The sequence below is a fragment of the Pyxicephalus adspersus genome, chromosome 2, assembly GCF_032062135.1.
Source record: "Pyxicephalus adspersus chromosome 2, UCB_Pads_2.0, whole genome shotgun sequence".
In the NCBI taxonomy this organism is placed as follows: Eukaryota; Metazoa; Chordata; class Amphibia; order Anura; family Pyxicephalidae; genus Pyxicephalus; species Pyxicephalus adspersus.
Window position 1 is genome coordinate 32,806,573 of NC_092859.1, and position 23,256 is coordinate 32,829,828.

At 39.0% G+C, this 23,256-nt stretch overlaps 2 protein-coding genes across 2 annotated transcripts in view; one reads left to right on the forward strand and one right to left on the reverse strand.

Annotated features, from left to right (window-relative positions):
• RAD51AP1 (RAD51 associated protein 1) overlaps nucleotides 1-4,858 on the reverse strand; it is a 9,739-nt gene extending 4,881 nt beyond the window's left edge. The window contains exons 1-5 of the mRNA XM_072398968.1: nucleotides 4,804-4,858; nucleotides 2,208-2,337; nucleotides 1,333-1,372; nucleotides 628-911; nucleotides 290-399 (exon numbers count right to left, since the gene is read on the reverse strand). Coding sequence (XP_072255069.1) covers nucleotides 290-399; nucleotides 628-911; nucleotides 1,333-1,372; nucleotides 2,208-2,337; nucleotides 4,804-4,858 — 619 coding nt within the window. The remainder of the gene's footprint in view (nucleotides 1-289; nucleotides 400-627; nucleotides 912-1,332; nucleotides 1,373-2,207; nucleotides 2,338-4,803) is intronic.
• Nucleotides 4,793-18,317, forward strand: CWF19L1 (CWF19 like cell cycle control factor 1). Its single transcript, XM_072398969.1, has 12 exons — nucleotides 4,793-4,879; nucleotides 5,630-5,714; nucleotides 6,946-7,030; nucleotides 7,732-7,850; nucleotides 8,413-8,514; nucleotides 8,815-8,955; nucleotides 10,594-10,705; nucleotides 11,883-11,962; nucleotides 13,152-13,361; nucleotides 15,042-15,161; nucleotides 15,636-15,733; nucleotides 16,263-18,317. The coding sequence occupies exons 1-12, from the start codon at nucleotides 4,857-4,859 to the stop codon at nucleotides 16,405-16,407; spliced, it is 1,320 nt and encodes a 439-aa protein (XP_072255070.1). The 5' UTR covers nucleotides 4,793-4,856; the 3' UTR covers nucleotides 16,408-18,317.
• The last annotated feature ends 4,939 nt before the right edge of the window (nucleotides 18,318-23,256 follow it).

The following is a 23,256-nucleotide window of genomic DNA, read 5'->3' on the forward strand; positions in this document are numbered from 1 at the left end:
AATACAGCATATTCACACCACCTAAGACTTTACTTAAGACTCAGTGACCTGTCCTACACACACAAGTTAATTTCCCTTGAATGATCACTTTTTACAGTAAGATTGGGCAGTGGTCACACTTTACAATAATTTACAAAGATTCACAAAGGTCTAGTTTACATGGTTTCCCCAAGATTTAAAGCTGTGTTTGAAAAGCCATGTTTGAAACTTTCAGTCTTTACATTAAAATGTTACTTGCCCTGCACATAAAATAAATTAAAATAAAAAAATCTCTCACCACAATGCTTACTGTTTTTTCTCTTCCCCACAAACCCACCATTTTGGAATCCAGTGTCACCCACATTGAGTTGCTCAAGAACACCTATCGGAACCAGATCCAAATGGGAATGCTGCAGAGAACTGAATGTAGATATCATGTAGCACTTGTCTCTATAGCATTTAGGATATGACCACCGCCGGAGGTAGAAGGACCTGTAACATCACATGACCTAACCCCCAAATCCTGAGCTTTATAGACTTTGTAAAAATAAAAAAGTTGGAGGAGGAGGGCGGGGGGAATTTCCCTGCAAATTTGAGGACTGCATATATTATGCAAATTTAATATTACATTATATATATTATGTCAGCTTGTATACTGTTTGTGCATGGCTTATAGTCCTAAACTGTACTGGGATTTGGAAGTAAGAAGTAGACCTTGACATACAAACTTTTGCATCCGGTTTAAATTCATCTGCATCCTCTTCACCACCACTGTCATCTTTCAGGATTTTTCTCTGCTCTGTGATGGCTTTAGATGCAGCTTGTCTGCGGCTCCTCCCATTACCCGGCTCTTCATTGTTCTCTGTGATATCGTCAAGACCTAAGGAGTACGACACAGGGAGAAAATGAACATTTTCGTACCTTGTGGGCTTCTTTCAAAATGAAAATAATGTTTTAACGTTTGTTAAAAAAAAACCAAAAAAAAAACATCTTTTTAGAATCAGAGAAAAAAAATGTTTGGTTGGAAGAATGTCCCTAGAGTTCTTGCCACAGACACACAGGAAGAAGAAAAAATTCTTTAAGCTGTCACCAGAACAGAACTGTCCCCTCTACTATTAAAAAGGAAAATGTTGCCTCTGCATACATTTTAAGGTCTTTACCTGCCCAGTTTTTTAGGGACAGTAAAAACAATCATTCATACCCAACTTTAGCTAGCAAAATAGAGCGCAGCAACAATCAATGAATAATATCAGATAGGAAAAGACTGCATCAAACTAATTTGCCACTGTGGATTAAGAGTCCTGCTGTTTACAAAAGAGCCGTAAAGAAAAGGGGGACCCTTTGCCCTTATGCCTCCAGATCTCTCTGGTAAATTTTTTCATCCAAAGGCAACCTAGAAAAATAAAAGTTTACAGAACATAATATTTGTTTATACAGACATAGTAGAGATAATTCTCCTGAAAGAACCTAATAAAGGCTGGTATATAGTATACCAGTCAAGACTGTGTGGTCAGTATGTATCCTTCATTGTTTAACATATAGCATGGTGCATAAACTGGTCAGGACTATGTAGAGTATAAAGTGGTTCTGTACAAAACAATGTAAAGGGGACAGTGGTACAACCTATCAATATACAACACTGTGCTAAAAAGTCAGAAATATGTGATGAAAAATACATACACTGCATTGGTCATACAGTGCAGAGGTCAGAGTGCAGGGGATCAAGACTAGTTGTACAGGTCCACTGTATGTGTCCCGTTATGTTGGTGGTCAGTATTCTTTCTTCGTTAGTGCTTAACATACCCCCTCACATTGGTGATCAGTGTGGCTAGTGTCTGTACCCATCAAATTGGTGGTACGTGTCTATGTCCACAGTGCAACCCCCCTCAGCAACAGAGGTCAGGTTAGAATCTTTACGCTCGTGTTCAGGGCCTGCAACCACAAGTCACCGCCCCCCTTCCCCCAAAATAGAATTCGAATCCCTTACAGGTTTGTGCCCACATGAAACTTTTCCTAACAGAGGTCACTGGTAATTCTTGCTTTTCTTGAAAGACTGCCTGCTCCTCTCCTTGCAGATGGTGGCACTAAAAGACCCCACAGCTGAAATGGCCCAGCATGGCAGGAGAGTGGAAGAAGGCAGGCGCCTTTTGGCCCACTGGAAAATGAAGCCCAGTCACAATATATACCTCTATGACCCATATACCTACACCACTGTGCCCATGACTTACCTTTTCCCTTGTGAATTCTTTGGTGATGAGGTTTCCTCTGTAAGTTTCTTTACAGATTTTTCCTTTTTCTCTTTTTTTGTCTCCACCCGAGATTTTTTACTTGCAGGTACAGAAGAAGTAAAATCTTCATCTGTAATGACAAAAACAAAATGATATTAAAAAATACGTACACGTCCACCATGAGTAAAGATGTCCTTTAAAGGAGACCTATCACCATATGATTTACATATTTTGATTTTATATAAAAGGGGTGGCTAACTTTTTTTTTTTACGGAGAGGACCATCCCCCATCCATCTTTACCGCTGTGAAGGTAAAGACTGAATTTAGTCTTCACTACCACAGCAGTAATTACAGGTAAGAGAGAGGTCCTCCCTAGAAAAAAAGTAAGATTGGTGCAATTTTGTTTGTAACTTTTTAGGAAGGTGCGTCATCCAATCTTGCACCTAGGCAGTGCGAGATCGGGCTGCGGAACAAGAAGGAATGAGATGAGAGGGGTCGACGGCTTTCCAACTGAGCTCAAAACACCCGCGCAATCATTCCCCGCCCACTGCACATTCACTTCCGCACATTCGTCAAACCTCTCTCACTTCAATTAAAAATGTCCTTGTCGGGTTAAAAAAGGAAAATTTTATGCATTAAAAAAATTAACCGAGATGAGCTCTTTACAAAACTTTTTGTATACTCACTTAGCCATAGCACAGGAACGGCGAATCTGCAGGGCAGATACTAAAATGAGGTGACATATTAGAGGGGGCGTGGCGTCACAAAAGGCGGTGCTTGAAACGTGATGTCTGGATTGAGCTGCCTCATGAAATTATGCTACCCTAAGTGGGCGTATACAATGACGTAATTGGCATAGCTGTGGTTACTGTATGTAAAGCTGCTTGTCATGTTCTGCAGCCTAATAACTTTCTTTGTTCAAACCTTTATATTCCCTGAACTGTTGGTTATAACGATTTGAAATTTTCAGGGTACACAGGGGACCCTCATAGCCAGCGGTCACCAAATTTTGGTGGTCTGTGGCTTTGGCCAGTGTGCCCCCCCAGCGGGGTCTGGAGAGGGACGCGCTGGGGGGACATATCGGCCAGAGCCGAGGACCATGTCCCCCGTACATTTTGCAGGCTCAGGGCAGTGTGTCTCTGGACACAACCCACCCACTCCCCATCGTAGGCTCAGTCCTAATATCTGCTCACCATTTCTGAACTAAGAAGCAGAAACTACATTACAATGTGTCCTGTCATATTCCGGGGAGGTGGGGACCATATCTGAACCCCATTATCTCTGCAACTGTTACTTCAAGAGAAACGCAACTTGTGGGCCAGGCAGCCAAATGGGGAGATGCCCTTACAGCTATATTTTCAGTTACCTACGTCACTCTGTTCCAGAGATTTTGGGGTTCAGAGAAGGGAAGCGGACAGTTATGTGTGACAAGGTTTGATAGGTATAGTTTTTTATCTTGTAATAATGCCATAGCGATGACTTATTGAGGTGTTAGCCACAGGTGTGCCCTACTTGCACCTACATTTTTGTTTATCTACACATTTTCTGTGCCAGAAAAAATGGGGTTCAGAGAAGGGAAGTGGACATTTATGTGTGACAGGGAATTTTTTTTTATCCTGTAATAATGCTAAAGTGATTAAAATGTATTGGATGTTAGTCACAAGGGTCCCCCATTTACCCCTACATGTTTGGTTTCCTGCACCCCCATGTTCCAGAAAAACTGGGGTTCAAAGAGGGGATGCAGACAGGTATAGGTGACATGGCATCGCATTTTGAAAGGTGGAGCTCTTCATCTTCTAATGATTCCATAGCATAGTGATGATGAGTGTTTTAATTGGTAGAGTATTTTTTTGTATTGCTGCCATATTATTGAAATTTTAGGGGGGTAGCAAAAAGATTCCCCCACTTGCACCTAAATTTTCGGTTTCCTACAATTCCCTATTTTAGAGACATTAGGGTCCAGAGGAGGGAAGCAGATTGTTGTTTGTGGCAAGGTAAAGCATTTGATGGGAAGAGTGTTTATTTGTAATAAAGCCATAGTGATAACGTTTTAGGGGTCTACACCTCCCTGTTCCAGAGAATTGGGGTTCAAAGTAAGGAAGCGGACAGGTTATTATAGTAAAAGTTATAGTTTTGCGTGGCAAGTATAACATTAGGGGGCCCCATACCAATTAATTGTGCCTTGTGGCCCCAGTGGTCCCTAATTTGCATTTTCCATTTGGGACTCCTGGTTTTAAAACGGATCCAATATTTTGAAATTCTTTGTTGGGTGACTGAAATTCTAGTTAACAATAGCTATCAGGGTCCCATGTGTGCCCTGTAAATGTCAAGTCTTCAGGGCCACCAGTTTAGGGGATATAAAGGTCTAAACACAGTGACTTCTGCAGATTACACTAACCATGCTTTAAATGACGTCATTAGACACGCCTACTTGTACACGCCCACTCTGACCGCACAATGTCAAAAAGCAGCTCCGTTTGCTAGAACAACCATTTGCTCCACCTCTAATGTCCATATGTGGCCGGAACTACAACTCCCAGAAGCACTTGTAGAAGGAATTGATCAGGTGGTGTAATTTGACCTATCAGGAGTGACCATGCCCGGAAGTAGTCTCTGTCGTGGTGTTTGGTGTTTTTGGGCGCTCGGTCATGTCGGAGAAGACGCTGCGGGTGTAAGTGTGCACGCGTGGGGCATGGCGGGAGAGGGATGAGTGGTGTAGGACGGTGAGGTGGCTGCTATAGACTCGTAGGCATGTAAATATGAAATTAGTATGGCATCCTCACTACTGAGGGGTTCTGGAACCTATTGAGGCAGCGTGCATAGGCGCAGTGTCATTCCTGGAGCCTTAAAGAGAACCTGTTATGGGTTAGGAGGTGCGTGTTGATGTGACGTCATCATGCTGCCTTATTCTGCATTGGTGATGTCCTCAGGTGTAGGCTGGGTGTAATTCACCCCCCAATACTGAGGACTGAAAAGAAGTATTGCTGTATGATTGTATTTATTTAGTTTTTATGTAAAGGTGATTAGGATATACTTTCCACAAATTCCAGGCAGGTCATATTTGCAGAAAACATAATGCTTCTTACCTGCCTGATTGCTCCGGATTTCTGGCCGACGTGCCAATTCTTAGCGCTAGCCTCGCTTGCCAGGGAAACACGGCGGTCCTGGCATTCTTTGTGTGTGCCAGGCTGCATAAGTTATGTCATCCCGGCACAACCAAAGTGCCCGAAGTTCGCCTGTAAGTGGACGAAGAGAAATAGGTTGGCGGTGCCTGACGCTGGAATGCATATAGATCAGCCTGGGTTTAGTTCTGCTTTACAATGCTGATGTTGGATTTCATTTGCTCTTATAAGCTGGTTGTTCTTTGGGTGTGTTTTTTTTGTTTGTTTTTTTTGCATTTAACACTGTTCTCCTTTCCTAGACTGGCCTGCGGGGATGTATACGGGAAGTTTGATGTCTTGTTCAACAGAGTGAGGACCATCCAGAAGAAAAGTGGCCAGTTTGATGTAAGTTTAGATTGCTGTGTAGAAAATGTAGGTGCCACAATCAAGTTTTTAATTCTCTCAGTAACTAAGTAATGGGAAACCCCCAACTTTAATCACATTGAACTTTCATAGTCAACTTAAAGCGGACCTAAACTCAACATTTTCACTTTAAGAGGAACTAAAATCAAAAATGCCTAAAACAAAAAAATACTTACCTTCAATCCTGCAGTGCAGCCGATCGGTCCGGAGGTCTCTTCTATCGGGTCCCGCGTCTTTCCGGCATCTGTCTCCGAACCAGCGTGCCAGGCGTCGCGATCTTCGTCCCTTCTTTCTGGTTCTTCTTCCTACATCACCCAACCCAGGCGTTAGATCAGGGACTTGGGTTGTAAAAAAAAAAAAAAAAATTGCCGATCTCACTGCGCATGCGTAAGATCAGCAAATTTTTCTCTTCCCACGAAAAGACCTTAGAGCGCCTAAGAGCTTCCCGGGATGCGTTCCCATTCATGCTTGATCACCTACATGATTGAGAATTAGGGGGCGGTGCTGCACCTTTTTTTTTTTTTTTTCATATATAAATGCCTTCTATGTGCGAGATGGGGTGACGTGCCAAGAAAAAGATGAAAGAGAAGACTGAAGATGGGGGCTCCCGGTGCTTCTCCCACGCTGCGGGGGACCATTTTTTGGGGGTCCTTTTTTTTTTTTTTCCACTTGCCCAATTATTTCCCTATTGAACCATGCAAAGTTGGTTGGTGATCCTGAAGACCTGGAATTTTTTTCAAATGTTTCTCAGGTTTAAAAAGATAAAAAAAAAGGCTGCCCTTGGAAAACCTCAAAATGCAGAAGCAAAAAATAAAATAAAACTCTTCTTAGACCCTGGTACTAGTAGTGTTCTCTCAGTAATATTGCCTTTTACACAAACAAACCTTAGAAAGCCTACTGATTCTGGAATTATGTAGAGCGAGGTGTAATGAGTAACTGCACTTGTAGCACCTGTCATGAGTTGAACCTGTCATGAGTGTAACTCCTTCATGTCAAGTGTTGACCACTTTTAAAAATTGCTAATTCAATGTTTTAAGTTAATCCTTTTAATTTTATGACTTTGCAAAAAACTGGCCTGGAACAAGTGTATTACCAGTGAAGTTAGTATTTCTGACATGTGTGTTTATTGTGGTTTAGTGACCTTGCTTTGTAGAGCAGTGAAAAGTCTGTTTTTTCTCCAATTGATATAATTATATATTGTTTTTATTCTTAGTTACTTTTATGCGTTGGAAGTTTCTTTGGTAGCGGTCCTGAAAGTCAAGCCCTTTGGGAGGAGTATAAATCTGGGGCCAAGCAAGGTATGAAGCATTGTTTCTAACCTGTATATCATGGCAGACAACATTGTACTTGGTCTTCTGTTGGCAATTATGCTGTTACTGGGGTAGTTTGGAGCTTCCTTTCCCTTAGCACTGATGTGAACACTGTGAGAAGAAATCACATTGATAAAGTGGCTTATTGCAGTTTAAATCTTCCCATGATTTGTTTTTCCAGTGTTCCCTACAAATATCAGAATTAAAAAGTAAAAGTCGTCATATTGATCTTACCCTAAAAAGACACAAACATACAGGCTGTAAGTTAGGACTTCATTGGTTACGTATATTTGTTGGGTTTTAAATCTGTCATATATCATAGTGGAAAATGCAACAAATAACAAATATATTGTTCAAGCTGTTGTTGCTTTAGGAGTTCAGTAACCTCTATTTCTGTCAGCTTTCTACCTCCCAACCTCCCACTTGTTTAGTATGTCCCATTTTTCTTTTGTCCTCACTGTCCAATACCCCTGTAGCCACTCAAAGTAGTGCCAGGGGGTGTGCCCAGCTAAAAGAGGCTGGGGAGTACACGCCTGCCAAATGTCCAATAAAATGGAATACGGGAAGACCAATGTCCTATACCTGAAACATGAAGTTTTGCTTTAGTATATCTTTGAATTAGAAGTAAACCCTGTAATAGGCTTAATAACGGTTAATCCTAAGTCTTTATATTTTTTATTTCTTCACAGCTCCTATCCAGACGTATGTCCTTGGAGCAAATAACCAGGATACAGTGAAATATTTCCAAGATGTTGATGGCTGTGAGCTGGCTACTAACATCACCTACCTTGGTAATTTGATCACCCAGGTTCACTGATGAAAGTGTATCTTCTCCAGCCTTGGAGAACTTTTATAAATCAGGCCCATAGTGTCTTGTCTTTCCTCAGCCTATGATTGGACAGATGAAATAAAAAGAGCTCAATGAAAATATCCTCTCTCTCCTCCTATTAGTGGTCTCGTAGTTACATGAGTTGCACAAGTGTGTGTCTTTTGCATTTTCTTGGAGCCCTTTTTATTTTTCTGAGGGATCTGCTTTTATTGGGTTTTAGGATTTAATTTTGTAGAATCAACTGTTAGTATGTGTGATAAGAAATAACTGGTTTCCAGGTTATCCTCCATACTGAAAATAAGCAAACAACTAGTTTCCAGTTTATACCCCACGCAAGCCTCTCAATCAAAAACTGATCCAGAGTTGTAAAAGTCCCTGTCCTAGCACACCACCCCAGTAGTTTCCTGTCAACAAATTAAGGTTAACCCTTTAGTGTAGCTGTGCTTGAATACACTTTATGATAAGTGGATTTACAGGAGGGAGATAATGAAACTTGGCCTACTCCTTGGCCTACTTGGCCACCTTTGCACATGTAATAAAGTCATCCTTTCTTTACAGAAACCATGTGGTCTTGCAAGAAAATGCCCAGCATGTGAGTCGGTTTATAGCCCTGGCAAGTGTGGCCAATCCCGGTAAGAAAAAGGTAATGTCGTCACTGGGGTTTTAAGTGTGTTCTGCACCTTAAAATGTCAGTGTTATAAGGTGATGTTAGTAGATGATAGGAATGTTTTCTTAAGTAGATTTGCTTCACTCTTTACAAGTAATATACTTCTGATCTCAACATCTCTGGGTCCTAAGTTACCATGACTCAACTTATTTTGTATGAGGTGCTTAATATGATTATTAATATTGATGTCTGTAATGATTAGGGGGTCTTCAAACTTTTCCCTATATAGTCTGTCTGAAGTGTATCATATCAACTTTCTGTAAACTTGTCTTGCAGTACATCTATGCATTCAGTATTGTACCAATGAGTTTGATGGATGTGAAAGAGCTTGTGAAACAGCCACTGGATGTCAGTGAAAATCCCTACAGGAAAGCTGGAGAGAAAGGCAAGAGCAATGCAGCTAAAGCCACAGAGGAGGTATCTAATTTTCATTATATATTTATTGATCTTTATATTGGATGGTAGGAAAATACATTATTATGGTGTAAAGATGTAGCCATTCTTCCATGGCTACTGTGGGGTAATGCCAGAAAGGTTATTTTGTTATCTACAAATGGTCAGGCTGCAGCTTTTGAGATAATACAATAGACTATTGGTAGTAATTCATATTGCTTTGTCACAGATTACTTTCAATATCTTTCGACCATGGGTTCAAAATATTTCCTTTTTTTTCTGTAATGGATCTAGAGCAGTGGTTCCCAACTTTTCTGACAGCAGGGCCTAATGACATATACAGCGGCATACGTCACAGATCTGTGCAAATAAAGGTGTAATTTTTTTATTTTCACTTTAGTTCCACTTTAATGAGAAAAGATTCCAGATTCCTATAACGATTTTATATTTGAGACCCCATACCTGGCAACTTATGTTCAAGGGGCTGAAATTAGGTTTAGTAGCAGCTCTTGGGGTCTCCTGTGTACCCTGAAAATTGCTACAACAATCAGTGTAGGAGATATGAAGGTTTATACATTGGGGGTAATAACGGCAGCATGGACGCAGACCCAGCTTTCATGCTGCTGCCACAGCTGATCTCCAGGTCTATTGTATGCGGCCACTCTCGGGAAGCTCACATTGAAGCCCGATTTTCTCATACAACTCCAGGGCTTCTGCCTCCTGTTATTTGTGGCCCCCAACTCACTAGCCACGGACTAGCACCGGGTTGGGGACCACTCATCTAGAGTCTGTTTTTACATTCCCACAAAATTCATTTCACTCACTGACGTACAAGCAAGTGCTGACATTTGACTGCAGTTTCCACAGCCTAAAAGAAAAATTGATAGTTGGATTTTTCTGGGGTTTTTCAAAATCTTGGGGAAAGATTTTCCTGGGGTTTTTCACATCCTTTAAAATAAAAAAAAAATGAGTGTTATAAATTCAGGAGAACTGAGCTTGTTCTACCAGTAGAGGGAAGCAGAGGGTTTCTTTAAATGTCTTGTAATGCGACTGAACTCCAAGGTTAAACCTCTGTTTCATCTCCAATAATCTCTATATAAATATTAGTAAACTGTCATGTATCCAGTTTTCCTAATAACCCTTTCACTACCAATGACTTTATCACAGGCCTTGCCATTGAAAGGGCCTGAAACAAGCCAGCTGCTGTAGTAATGGGCACAACCCTGTGCTAAATGTCTGCTGGCTCAGGACGTTCCTGTAGGGGTGAGAGGCGATGAAGCTGTTCGGTCACTCCCTATGTGCAGCGGAAGGGCAAGATACTTGTGAACACTGGCTTCTAGCAATCATTTGGCCCTTCTGCACAGTTTATTCTTTAAAATTTGGCATCTCGGGTTTGCCAGGAGGATGTTGGAAGAGTTGATGGCATCACCAGTGTCTAAGTGGGGAATCTAAAGAGCCAGGATTCTGTGCTAAATATATTATGACTTTGTATGGCAGAAAAGTGATTGGGCTTTCATTTTGAAATGTCACACGAGGTGGACATTTGTTTTGTAAGATGGCTGTTCTCCCAGAATTGCAATATAAACATCACGTTCACATTTGAACATAGATGGTTTCAAATGGTAATAATAAACAACCTTTTCTTTTATTAAAACTTGCTAGGAGGAGCCAGCACAGCAATTCTTCTTTGATTTGAAGCAACAGCAGGGAAAAAAGCGTCAAACAGATGGCAGGGGAGGCCAACAGGGTCACACGAAACAGCCCAAAAAACACCGTAAGTAACTGAGCATCTTTATTGTTAAGTCTTCACTTGGGGAAAGAAAAGTTTGGTGATGGAGGAGTCTAAGACTATTATGGTATTTTTATTTTTTATCATCTATGCACAAGAGATGACAATTTTACCTCTTCCTGTCTTGGCACCAAACAGGAAGGGAGGAGAATCTCCCAAACAGGAATACAAGAATAAAAAGCTGAATGAAGATCTCGTTATTTGGTTCATTGAGTTCTTTAGGCATCACTCCTGCCCTTCATAATACAACTGAACATTTGTGTTTATCTAGAAAGTATTACATGCCTTACTGAAAGTAAGAATTTCCAACTCTTCTACTCTGAGAGCAGTTATCAGAAAATGACGAATGGTATTTTATAGGTCTGAAAAGCCCATGCCCCTCTTCGATTTTGTTATAAAGTGTATGTAAACCCAAAAATGTAATAATGTAGCTTACCAGTGCTTTGCTGGGGGATGTATTGCTTTTCTTTATGCTGTGTAAAAACATTTTGTGCAAGTACATATATGTACAATTAGTCCCTTTACCTGTTCCATTTTAGGAAAGAAAGTTACAGTTGAACTTGTTAAAGACTCAGTCACTGTTAACTATTGACTCAGTCACTGTTAACTATTAACCAGTGCTTCAAAATTCATTCATTCAAAGAAACTGCAATGCAAGCTGTTAATGGTCTAAACTATACAAAAATCATTACGAACTGCCTTAATGTTTTATTAAATTGTGCTTAATCTTAATGTGGCCTGGACACTATCTGTATGGAGTTCACAGGTTCTCCCCGTGTTTGCATGGGTTTCCTCCAGGTACTCCAGTTTCCCCCCCACATAAAAAAACAAAAACATGCAGTTAGGTTAATTGGCTTCCCCCCAAAATTGATCTTTAACTGTATTAAAGACTAACATACATAACATATGAATGATGTAGGCAGATTAGATTGTGTGCTCTTTTGAGAAACAGTGACATAACTATGGACTTAGTTAAGCGCTGCGTAGTATGTTGACACTATATAAATACTGTGTAATAATAATAATGATGATAATAATGCTTTTAAAATGAAGTACAAAGTCACAAAGACTTTTGTAAATTATTAGATACTTTTACACTATATACACTATATATTACTATATACACTATTTGGACAAAGATGTTTTCTCTTCCACTAACTAGCTCAACCTACTGGACCCTGCTGGTTCTGTCTTGCAAGCCCAGAAGTGGAGAAACACCTTGTAGTCAGCATTGGAGAACATGTAAGTGTCTGTGGGACATTATACAATGTATGGTAAATTATATCTGGGGGTTCTATAGAGCTTCACATCCTGGGATTGGAGTTTCCATTTGAAACCATTTTAAACATAACTAAACCCCCAAAAAATTCAATATATGTCAGTTTACCATTTCTTTTATAGTGGCTTCATTAGTCTTCCTCTTTCCATGCTACTTTCAGCAAGTACAGAAAATGTCTGATTTTTGCAGAAATGCAATGTGTCCCTTGTCTAAACTACTAATCTTCTCACTCCCCTCTATGTAATGACAGTGAAGAGAGGAAGACATATTTGCAGACCAGCCTGTAGGAATTAACATAACCACCCAAGCATAGAAAGTGTGGCAATGACAGTAATACAAGGTTATTAATTGAAAAAGGGGTAGTGAACTACGATATATTAAAGTTTGTTTTTGCAATTAAGGATTCTTGTTTGCCTTCTCAAAACGAGCATGGGCTTTGTGCACACATTTTTAGAATTTATTAAATACTTCCACGCTGTATCATTATATGGTCCATGTATATGGTATCTTGTTTTGTCTTGGATGTATATCAAGGTAAGTCTTGTATCTTGTAAATATGTAACAAAATATTATGTAAAAATCCTAAAAAAATAAAATATAAATTTTATTATATTATATATTATATTTTTATTATATTTATTATTAAAAATAAAATGGCCTTGTTTAATCATGTAACACTTTATATATGAGTGTCAATGTGTAAATTGCAGAGAATTGAAAGGTCTCCTTTTGGATAACCAAAAAAAGGGTTTAACAGAACATTAACAGGCCACAGTGAACAATTATCTACTAAGATTAAAATATATCAAAACAGTCTCTTTGCAAATCACATATTTAAAAAGAGAACACACCTCAATTCAGAGAGTTTCCATAAAAGGATCTAGACTGGTGCTATTAGTACATATTTTTATGTCGTGTTGTGTATATTTTTTTCTCTTTTTAAATATGTGATTTATCTTGCTAGATAATTGTTCATTGTGGCCTGTAAAGTCCCATTAACCCCTTTTTTTGGTTTAATCCAAAAGGAGACCTTTCAAATCTCTGCAGGATAAAATTGAGGATGTAGCCAAGATAACTCTAAGTCTGTAAGGGGTCCAATTAAAAATTACATGTCTGTGTAAATCACATGGTATCTCTAATTCTTCCTCTTAGTGCTACGTTGCCCTGGCAAAGGGCGGCCTTACACCAGACCACGTTCTCATCCTACCCATTGGGCATTACCAGGCCATGGTTGACCTCTCTTCTGAAGTTGTTGAAGAATGTGAGAAGTATAAAGCCTCCCTTAAAAAGTTTTACAAGTCCAAAGGGAAGAGATATGTGATGTTTGAGCGAAATTACAGGAGCCAGCATCTCCAGTTGCAAGTATGTCAGGTTTACACTAATGCCACAGCTGGGACTATACATTCTGCCTAATACCACAGTTCTGTTTTGTGTTGTCCTTTTACCTTAATAATAAAAAGGTTTGTGGTCTGCCTATGCTATGTTTGCATACATAAAAGGTAAATGCACAGAACACGGGAACATTAAAAACATTTATTTTGCCCCTTTTCCTTGCTTTTATTGAGAAGGGGTAATAAAAAAAAAAAAATGGGCTTTACACAGAGCACAAGACAAAAATACCAAGCATACTTTCCTGCCATACAAGTATTACAGCCCATACAGGAATTGTGGAAGGAGAGAAAGAAGCCTGTGATAATTGCATTCATTTTAGTTTCATATTTCCCCAGAGTTCACCTTTACTTTCATTTAGGGTAAATTGTGCTTTTTATTGTCGTTCTGTCACACATAAGTACGTTATTTAGTTTGAACTTCATTAGAATGCAACCTATAAATTTTAGGTAGCCTACTGAATTAATAGGTAAAACTTCAGCTTGGGTCTACACTGGCTTACGGGTGGACAGCCACTCGTTTTTTTTATCAGTATTATGTATTACCTGTATTTCCCATGTGTATGTAAAATGTTTTGTTCTTACATTGTGATGTTACCTCTGACGGCTTACCTTTTAAAGTTGTGGGTTAGCCTGGTAACGTCACATAGAGAATTAGAGTAATAAGCATCATGGGAGATCATTTCAGTCTCTTGATCTCTCCTATTGCTTCAACTCTCACAGCTCTCATTAAATCTCATTAGTTTAAGTCTGTACAGGCAGCTTGGCACTGTCTGACATGATGACTTTACTGTTCTGAGGGATGATCATGTCCCTGTGATGACTTCATTATTTCTCAACCATTCTTGTGTTTGGGTCTGTAGAGCGAGTGTGTGTTATAAGCAGAGAATTGCATGCACCTTGCGCTTTTTATAATTTGTGTAAGTTTGGGATTTTTACAGCTTCCTTATATAATTGGTCGGTGCTATTTCCACAAGGCCTTTTGCGCACAGATTTCAGCTTTTGTAGAAGCAAACTTTTAGTACCATCTGACACAGTGGCCCTGATATACTAAGTTATTAGAGACTGGAGAAAATAGGAAAACCTGGGTGGTCCAGCACTAGTTTTATTTATCTGCATTTTGAAGGAATAAACTTCAGTCTGCATGATGATTTTTTTTTTTTTTCTTTTTTAACCCCCTTTTAAGGTTTATTTTCATCTAATCAGCCCTAAATAACTCCTGCTTTCCCTGCTTCCTTTAACAAGTGGAGCTTAGTTTTCATTTTTTTAACCTTTTTTTGTTACTTAAACTTTAGGTGTTAAACTTTAGTATAATTTTTATTTGAGAATAACGCAAAAGTTATTGTTTAAAATAAGTGAGCCTATTGCAAAAATGTAGAAATTACTTTGTATCATAAGGTGTAATAAATGAACTAGTTTGAGGATGTCACATCTTTAAAGGCAGAGCTGACAGTCTTTTAAAATAGCTTTTGGATGTGCAACCCCCCCCCCCCCCCTCCACAAGCACAGTAAGTTTTGTAATAATTCTCAACGCATTTTGGATTAAACTAGTCTGTATGTCAAGTCAATAATGTGCCTGTTCTGTTGTGCCCTTTTTGTTTTTGGATACGTTTCTTAGTCAGATGGTCATTATGATTTGCATCTCTTCCTGCAGGTTGTTCCTCTACCACTGAGTTGCTGCACCACAGAAGATATTAAAGAGTTCTTTATTGTTCAGGCACAAGAGCAGAACATAGAGCTGCTAGAAATACCCCAACACACAGACATCAAGCAAGTATGTGGACTACAAGTTCTCAGCTTTTGTGTTTAAACATGGCCAGAACGATTACAGTATCCAATGTTATTGCTGTTAAATCTCCCTTGAAACAATATATGTCTCATCTTGCCCATTATTCCTGCGCTCCTAGCCTCCTTCCTACTATTTGATTTGAAAGAGTACTTTAAAAGCATATGGTAGTTATATTTTTGGTAACAGTTGTGAAATTATCAAACAGATGTTTGACAATCATTATATTGCATTGTTGCAAGAGATAAGCAGTATGATGCTGTGCAGTCTTAGCAATCCCAACAGACTTTTGTACAGAAATGGTTTATATGAAAGAGCATAGATACGCCAAACAATAAAATGAATTTACTGTGAGATGGGCTTCTGTATATTTGAAACCCCTATTGTATATTTTCACGGGTTCCTATTTTATCAGAAACCATCCCCCAAATTTATTCAGTCTTTCTTCTCCTATGCTTTCAGATTGTACAGCCCGGGACGCCATACTTTTACGTTGAGTTGGATTCTGGGGAGAAACTTTTTCATCGAATTAAGAAAAATTTCCCATTGCAATTTGGAAGGTAGTGTTCTTTTTCTACAGCATTTTTTTACCCAGTTTTTTGGACCTGCATTTAGGTTTTGGTTAACATTGAGTTATCCTGAATATTTTCTTGTTTGTGAGTTATTGGGGTATGGGGGAAGGGCGTTAGTAATTATTTCAGGTGTCAACCCTCCTTGGTACTTCTACAATTTGTAGGAACAGATGGGAGGTTACAGCTTACCCTTCTAAAAAGTGTCAAAGCACTACCTGCTCAGAACATTCTGGGAAAATCAAAAGCTAATAAGACACAACTTTTAGTACCTGTTATTTGTTTTGGTGCCTTGTTCTTGCAGACTGATAAATTAATTGCTCTTGCAGCTTCTGATGTGTTGGCAGTTTAACATCTTGTGAAACCTTGCTTAGCTGCTTATTTCTTTGTAAATATCCATTTTAATAAAAGGTTTGTGTGGTGGGCATTTTCCTCTTTTCATTTTAGTATGTTTTCATTGCAACCTTGATAATGGTTGTTTTCAGGGCCATCCAGTTTTCATATTGTTTCTGCATTCCAGGGAGGTTTTGGCGAGCGAGGCCCTCCTAAATATACCTACAAGAGCAGACTGGAAAGCATGCAAGTTAAATCGAGATGAAGAAGAGAGCCTGGCCAAGTCTTTCCGGGAGGAATTTGAGCCATTCGATTTCTCTTTACAGGACTAATTTTTGCCTTCACTCGATTTTCTTCCTTTTTATAGAAATACCAGTTCATATGATGAAATAACTACTTCCTATTTTCTATTCCCCCGTGAAAATACAGCAGCTGTGTTTTTTTTTGGTTAAGAAAGACACTTCTGTGATTTGTCAATGATCAGGGCTGTTTTGTCAGATATGTCATACATTGTTTTAGGTCACCAGGTTGCTCACCTGGATCTGTTCTTTGTAAAGTGTGTATGCAAATTATAATTTTCCTTTTGTGTTATGTTCCTATCAAGTAACATGCAACAATACACTGCATGTTGTGCATTTTGGTTTTATGGGCACCTGTGCCCTGACTATAAACTCTGCAGTTTGCAATAAATTTTAACAATTTCTTTTACATACGCAGGCTGGCAGCCGTGCAAAATTATCTCCTATGAAAGTAAGGGGAAGGAGATGAAACTACATTGCCTACTTTACTTGATTGGAGGAAAAGTCTTTAACCTTTTGGGATATACTAAAAACAAACCCTACTAGATCATAGTGCATTATGGGGATTCCAGGCATCAAGCTTCTTTTTCCAGATTTGTAAGGCTGCCTCCTAATCTTCTGATCACATGGTCTAGGTTCAACCTAGTGAATGTTCAGGCCTCATCTAATGCTAATGTTGGGTGTACGGCCTTTCTGTTGGCTCTTTTCAGCTGTTGTCAATCCCTAGTTTTTGTTTTTTATGTTGGACCTTGTAGTGTTTGCTGCCTTGCCCACCCCTCGATTAAAATGCTTTTGAAAGCCTCTGGAGTCATTTGAGGGAGGCAGCTACTGCCCCTCTGTATTAATGATCATGCTGACCCTGCTACCTGACATGAAGGTGAAAGGTACCTCTTGGCAAAATCCAGAAAAAAAATGATTTTACAGGAAGTATACAAATGCTCTCTGAAGTATGCTGTTTCCAGCTGTCCTGATTGCTCTGGTCTCATGTATTTGGCATTTGTTTAGTGTGTGAGCTTTGGGTAGTAGGTCTTATTTATAATCAAAGTACATTTACAAAATGTACACAGAAAACTTTAACATGTTCATGTAATTTTAACAAGTGTTTTTCTCCTATATCTGCATCTCTTTATTAAAGTAATATTTTGGTGACTTCCCCATAAAGCTCATTGTTTAGTAAATTCTGGTTCAAACTCTGTATTGTCATCAAGTTACATTCACCCCCGATAGAAACTTTAGACGCCTGTGCTGACACAGTATGCAAGAATGGTTCACTCTTGTCATTACTGGGAACCAGTTCACAGCAAAATCGTGCAGCTGATGCTGGAGAAGGTGCATGCAGAAATGGTGAAAAGAGATCAGCAGCACTTTCTGTTTCTGTGTTTTTCTTCTTTTTTCTTTTTTTTTTTTTTAATATGCCGATTGAATATTGCAGTGCTGAAATCTTTCAGAATAAATGCAGCCTGCTGTCATTATTCTGACAGATTACCAACATCCCCCAATGAAAGCAGAAGAAAATTTCCAGATTGTCCGTAATGTCCTCTTCCATGCAATAAATTAATTTTCTTCCCAAACTCTGTAAAGACATTTAGTAGAGGCATTGTGTCTAACAGTTGGGATGCCATGAAAAGATCCCTGGCCACACTATCCCCACCTCACAGGCATTCCCATTCCTTTTTAGATGACACATCCCAGGTGCATGTGTGAAATCAGATTATGCAAAAAATATTGGTTAGTATTGGCAGCCATTCTCCATTTTGCTTCAGTTTTCACAATTTTGTTTGTTACTTTGCAAAAACTAAAATGCAGCAACATATTTGGTGTTTTCTGATGAAAATATATACTGAAGGCAAAAAATTTCTGTACATTTCACTTTTTTATGGAGTAAATTGTTGTTGTTTCTTAATACGTATTTAAATAAAACCTAAATGTTTTAATAAAATAAAGTTCACAGACAATGATTTGTAGTTTTGTAACTTTTCATATAATCATTTGCGAAACCTTTAATTTTTGCTTCTTGCACCAAAAAACAACATTTAGAGTATTGGAAATTATGATGCAGAAGTTCAGTGTGAAAAATAAATACAGTTCAAATAGGGAATGGGTTGAAAACAAAGTTATGCCCAGCTTAGATCCCAGTAAGATCTCCTGTCTTGCATTATGTAGACTGTCATTGCAACTGGTAGATTTTTACTTTAGATCCTGGGTAATGTAAAAATCAAACTGGAATTAGTCCAAATGGTTTCATAAATGGAAAAGAAACTGATAAAAATGGTATATCTATAGCATCTGGATTACCAAACAAGTTGGTAACACTTGATTAGTGAGATGCAACAAGGCAATACTGGCAAAAGGCATTATACTTTGACTTTTGCTCTGTTTGAGAGTTACGCCTGAATAATCTACCCAAGAACGCTTCAGGAGAATCAGATATCTGCATCCCTTACAATGCATAGCTCTTTCTAAATACACTATTGGCGGCTATAGCACTAACAAAGAGAAAAGGTAGAAAACCCTGGTTTCAGACAGGAGAATAATAGCTCTTTTGGGGAGTATTAGTGGGTGTTTTGTATGTGATGGTCTCTTTTAAACTGGCTTTTTTTTCTTTAAAATACAAAAAGTGTAAAAATTTAATGGCTATTATCTATCCCATAAATGGGTACCAATAAGCCCCCCAAGCTTCCAGAAGACTGCACTGTAAATGTCACTAGGAACATTCCCAGCATGCTCCAGATGTTCCGTCCAAATTTTTAACTTAACTTGTTAAAGGACACTTCCTCTATGCCCATGAATTGCTTCTTTGTTCTTTGGAAGTTAGGGATGCAGAATTTCTGTTTAGAAAGGAATCTGTGGTATAGGCAAATTCCATGGCACATACCACCCCAATGTCTTCCTAATTTCTCATTCGCAGGCAGCCTGTATATCAAAAGAGAAAAGTCAGCAGTACACTGACAGGCCAGGTTATGTTCTCTTGGTGCTGTATAATAGCTGCAGCCATGCCTTTGTGCTGGACCTTATAATATACTAGTGTTCCCCCTTCCTTAAGATGGTAAGACTCTCCATAGGTTATAAAATATCACCACCCACTGTGCACAATGACATTTATATTGAGAAATAATCATGTTTGAGGTCATGCTTTAACCTTTGAAAAGTCAGTTTGGAAAATATCTATGCACATGTACTGTATGTACACTTTGATCAAAGACCAGATTATTTGTTAACCAGTTGGACCATTCTAAAACATAGAATAAATGTTTACTACTGAATGGCAATGTATTTTATGTGATGGCTAGAATCTCAATGCAACAAAAGATCATTCTCCGCCTTATTGGCCCAGTATTAATTGTTTATTTAAATGGACCCCATGTGTTCTAATGACCTGCATTGCCCAAAATGATTCAGTTTTTTTTTTTTTTTTTGCATTGCCCCAATGATCTGCCTTGATGCAACTTTTATTTTTAATACCAGGACACCAACATGTAATATAGTCCAAAAAATCCTAAGCAGATAACCCGAAGCCCTAAGATTCTTAGAAGCATATATGACTGGGTGTTATAAATTTTCAGATTGAAAATAAAATCACAAATTTAAATGGCTGGTTTGCTAAAGTGTAATATTTTTATGACATTCTTTCCATTTGGGAGCTTTTGTTTTTCCCCTACAAACCGCCTGCTCTGGTTTCATTGACTTTTGTTTATTTTGTTACTTGACAGCAGTTGCTATGTTGCCTGCAAGCCTGGAGTTGTCAGTATTTGTCTTGTAATCTTTTCCAGAATACGGGGATTGCCTGTCACTGATTATAGAACACGGCCTTCATCTGACATCACAGGACATCCCTTGTTCTTCCTCCCAGGGAGTGTTAACACCAATTCAAGATTTTAACACATTTCTCTTTATTTTTTCAGATGAGAAACAATTCAGGGTTATTTTTGCAGTTGGTGGACACATCTGTCAGGTTTCTGTTCTTTATAGCACCAGAGCACCAACAATAAAAGCGTATCTAAACCCAAGAACAAAAATGTAATCTATTACAGTTTACCCATCCTAACAGGTGGCTGCATTCATTTTCATTTTATGGCTTTTGCCCCTGGTGATTTAGCTAGTTATTATTAAACAGGATTTATATAGGGCCAACATATTACGCAGTGCTGTACATTAGAGCTTGCAAATGACAGATGAAAACAGACCGTGACACAGGAGGAGAGGACCCTGCCCCGAAGAGCTTACAATCTAGGAGGTGGGGGAATTAGCAGGAGTGATAGATAAGCCTCTGTTCACTAACACTACTGTGACAGGGCTACTCTTGTAGGACCTTTCTCTTGTAAATATTAAAAGTCCAGTAAAAGAAATTAACAGTTTACAAGTTTTCAAAAAGGATTAACAAGGGTGGGCAGGAGCCTAGAGCCTAATTTATCCCCTGGGTCCCAAGCTACAAGGATGGAATGAATTGTAGTCTTGGGAATCCCTTGAACATAAGCCAATAGAAGAATGCCTGCAATCGGAAGGAGAAAATATGTATTGGTATATAATCCTGGGGGGGGGGCTTACTGAGCTGTTAGCTGAATATGCTAAGATATAAATATTCAGTTCTATAGTATTGAACTGGCCACATATGTTACAATCTCTTAGATCTACAACAAAATATTACAAGGACCTATTTGGATTTACATTGAATGTATTATTTTGATAGGCCATCAGAAACATACAGTAGTTACCGGTAAATTGCACAGTGATTGTTCAGTCAATTTAATAAATATGCAGCTATCAGTAGCACTTATACACATTGAAATGGTTTCTGTAATTTGATTACATTGGAACACTTATAAAGTGCATTAATGTTTAGTATGCACAGCAATAATTCTGCATGTTTCCATTGTTCTGTGGTTTGTTTCCAGGCTTATTTCTGTGTGGTCAGCACATGTGACTGAATCTAATAATACTCCTTGGAAACATTATAAACCCATCCAAACACATGTAGATTGTGACAAATGCACAGTGGGAAATTATTGAAGAAATTCACTATGTACTAATAGCATCTAAACAGCTACAATAACACGTAGACACTTTGGAAAGCCTGTTCTATGAACCAAAACCGTTAGCGCTCCTTTGTGCACTGAGCTATAAAAGCTATCTAAAGAAACTGGGGCCAAAGATGTTAAATGACACTATCCATGAGCTGGTGTTGCTCCCCTTCTTAGTGTCCTGGCTCTCCCTGGCTTTAATACTTTGTGAATCATTGGGCTTGATTTATTAAAGCTATCCAAGGTTGAAGAAGATACACTTTCAACAGTGAGGCTGTGTGATCCAGATTTCCTAAAAGTCATTTGCTATTTGTTAGCAAATGTTTTCAATCCTGAACCATATCTATTGCAGGTTTGCTGGATCACCCAGCTTCACTGATGAAAGCTTTTCCTCTCTGAATAAGCATAGATCAAGAGAGGTCAGAAAGAAGTCAGGAGTCCTGATGTGTGTTTTTGTTACAGGTCTGTGTGGATCCTCTTACAGTCCAACATTTTCAGAAGGAAGATCAGGCTACTATATAGCCTAATAGATCAAAACATTGCAGCCTGCTGCACCACACTCTTTAAAACACTTGCAGATAAGGATAATGAATCATCAAAGAACTTGTTTTCCTGATCAGTACAAGATTGTGTCAACACACAAATCAAAGCAAACCCGGAATGCATTGGCATAGTCGGGCCTGTTATCCATATTTAATATGTATAAAAGTACAGCTATTCCCTGCCTACTGTAAGGAGCACCTTGGCCATAACCACTTCTTGTCCACATCTCCAAATTATACTTCTATTATATGCCGCTGGTCTGTTACAACCATAGCATCAGGAAGTAGAGCAGGGATCTGCAAACTCTGGCCATTAGGCCAGGATCGGCCAGGGGGCGTTAGGAACTACCAGAGCCGCCGGAGCTCCGGTGCCACCCCCTTGCAGTGCCTCCCCTATTTACCGCGGCCGCGTTGATACTTCCACCACCACGGTAAATAGGGAAAGCAGCAGTACGGAGGAGAGGGATTTCACTTCAGGGGGCGTTCCCTGGTGATGGGCGGAGCCATTAGGGCGGGTCTGGCCTCGTGTGTTCCCGCCCCCCCATAAATGGCCTAATGGCCATAAAACTTGCCAACCCTGAAGTAGAGCATTGCAGGAGAGTTGACATTTACAGTGAGGCCCCTTTCACAACTGAGGTTGCAAACAGTGTGGTAAGCCGCTCCTATGCACATAGCAAATTACTGCTATATGCCCAGGGGTGGCAAACCACACCACAAATTAAGGCGTTCTTCCTCCAGAGGAAGAGAAGCGACCGCATGGCCAGAAGCAACATGTCGTTTCCAGGAACCACAACCAACTGCAATATAACTGCATGTAAACGGGCCCTGAGGTCTGCTTTCTCCCTGGAGTGGGCAGTGGCTGTTTTTGGGTCCCCTATAGACATGAGCTCCTATGTTATGGCTATTTTCATTAATAAAGCAAGGATTCAGGCCAGGACAACCTTGGCTCACAAGAAGTGGAGATGTACCATGGTGTTAGGGTATAATGTCCAAAGTAAATGTTAAGACAGTGATAAATTTATATTCCACTTATTTTCCACTTTGATATTAATTTATATTAATCTACTTCTCATTTCTCACATCAAACCAGATTAAATGTGTTTTAAATCTTAAAATATTACTGTTTAAAATCTTTAAATATAATAAAATTCTCTAAATGTTTGTTTTTTTATTCTAAAAGAGTAGTTAGTGTTTCTGGTCAAATATTTGGAATGTTAATCCCTTAATAACATTTTTTACATTTTTTTTTTTTGTAAACTGTTTTTATTAGTTTTATACACATACAAATACAACTTTATAACTTTATCCAAAAAGAAAAGAAG

Excerpts from the sequence above, each read along its gene's own strand:
- CWF19L1 (XM_072398969.1), top strand. The coding sequence starts at position 4,857 with ATGTCGGAGAAGACGCTGCGGGT. Across the intron at positions 11,963-13,151 it reads TAGTCAGCATTGGAGAACAT|TGCTACGTTGCCCTGGCAAA; the intron begins GTAAGTGTCTGT and ends TCTTCCTCTTAG. Across the intron at positions 13,362-15,041 it reads GCCAGCATCTCCAGTTGCAA|GTTGTTCCTCTACCACTGAG; the intron begins GTATGTCAGGTT and ends CTCTTCCTGCAG.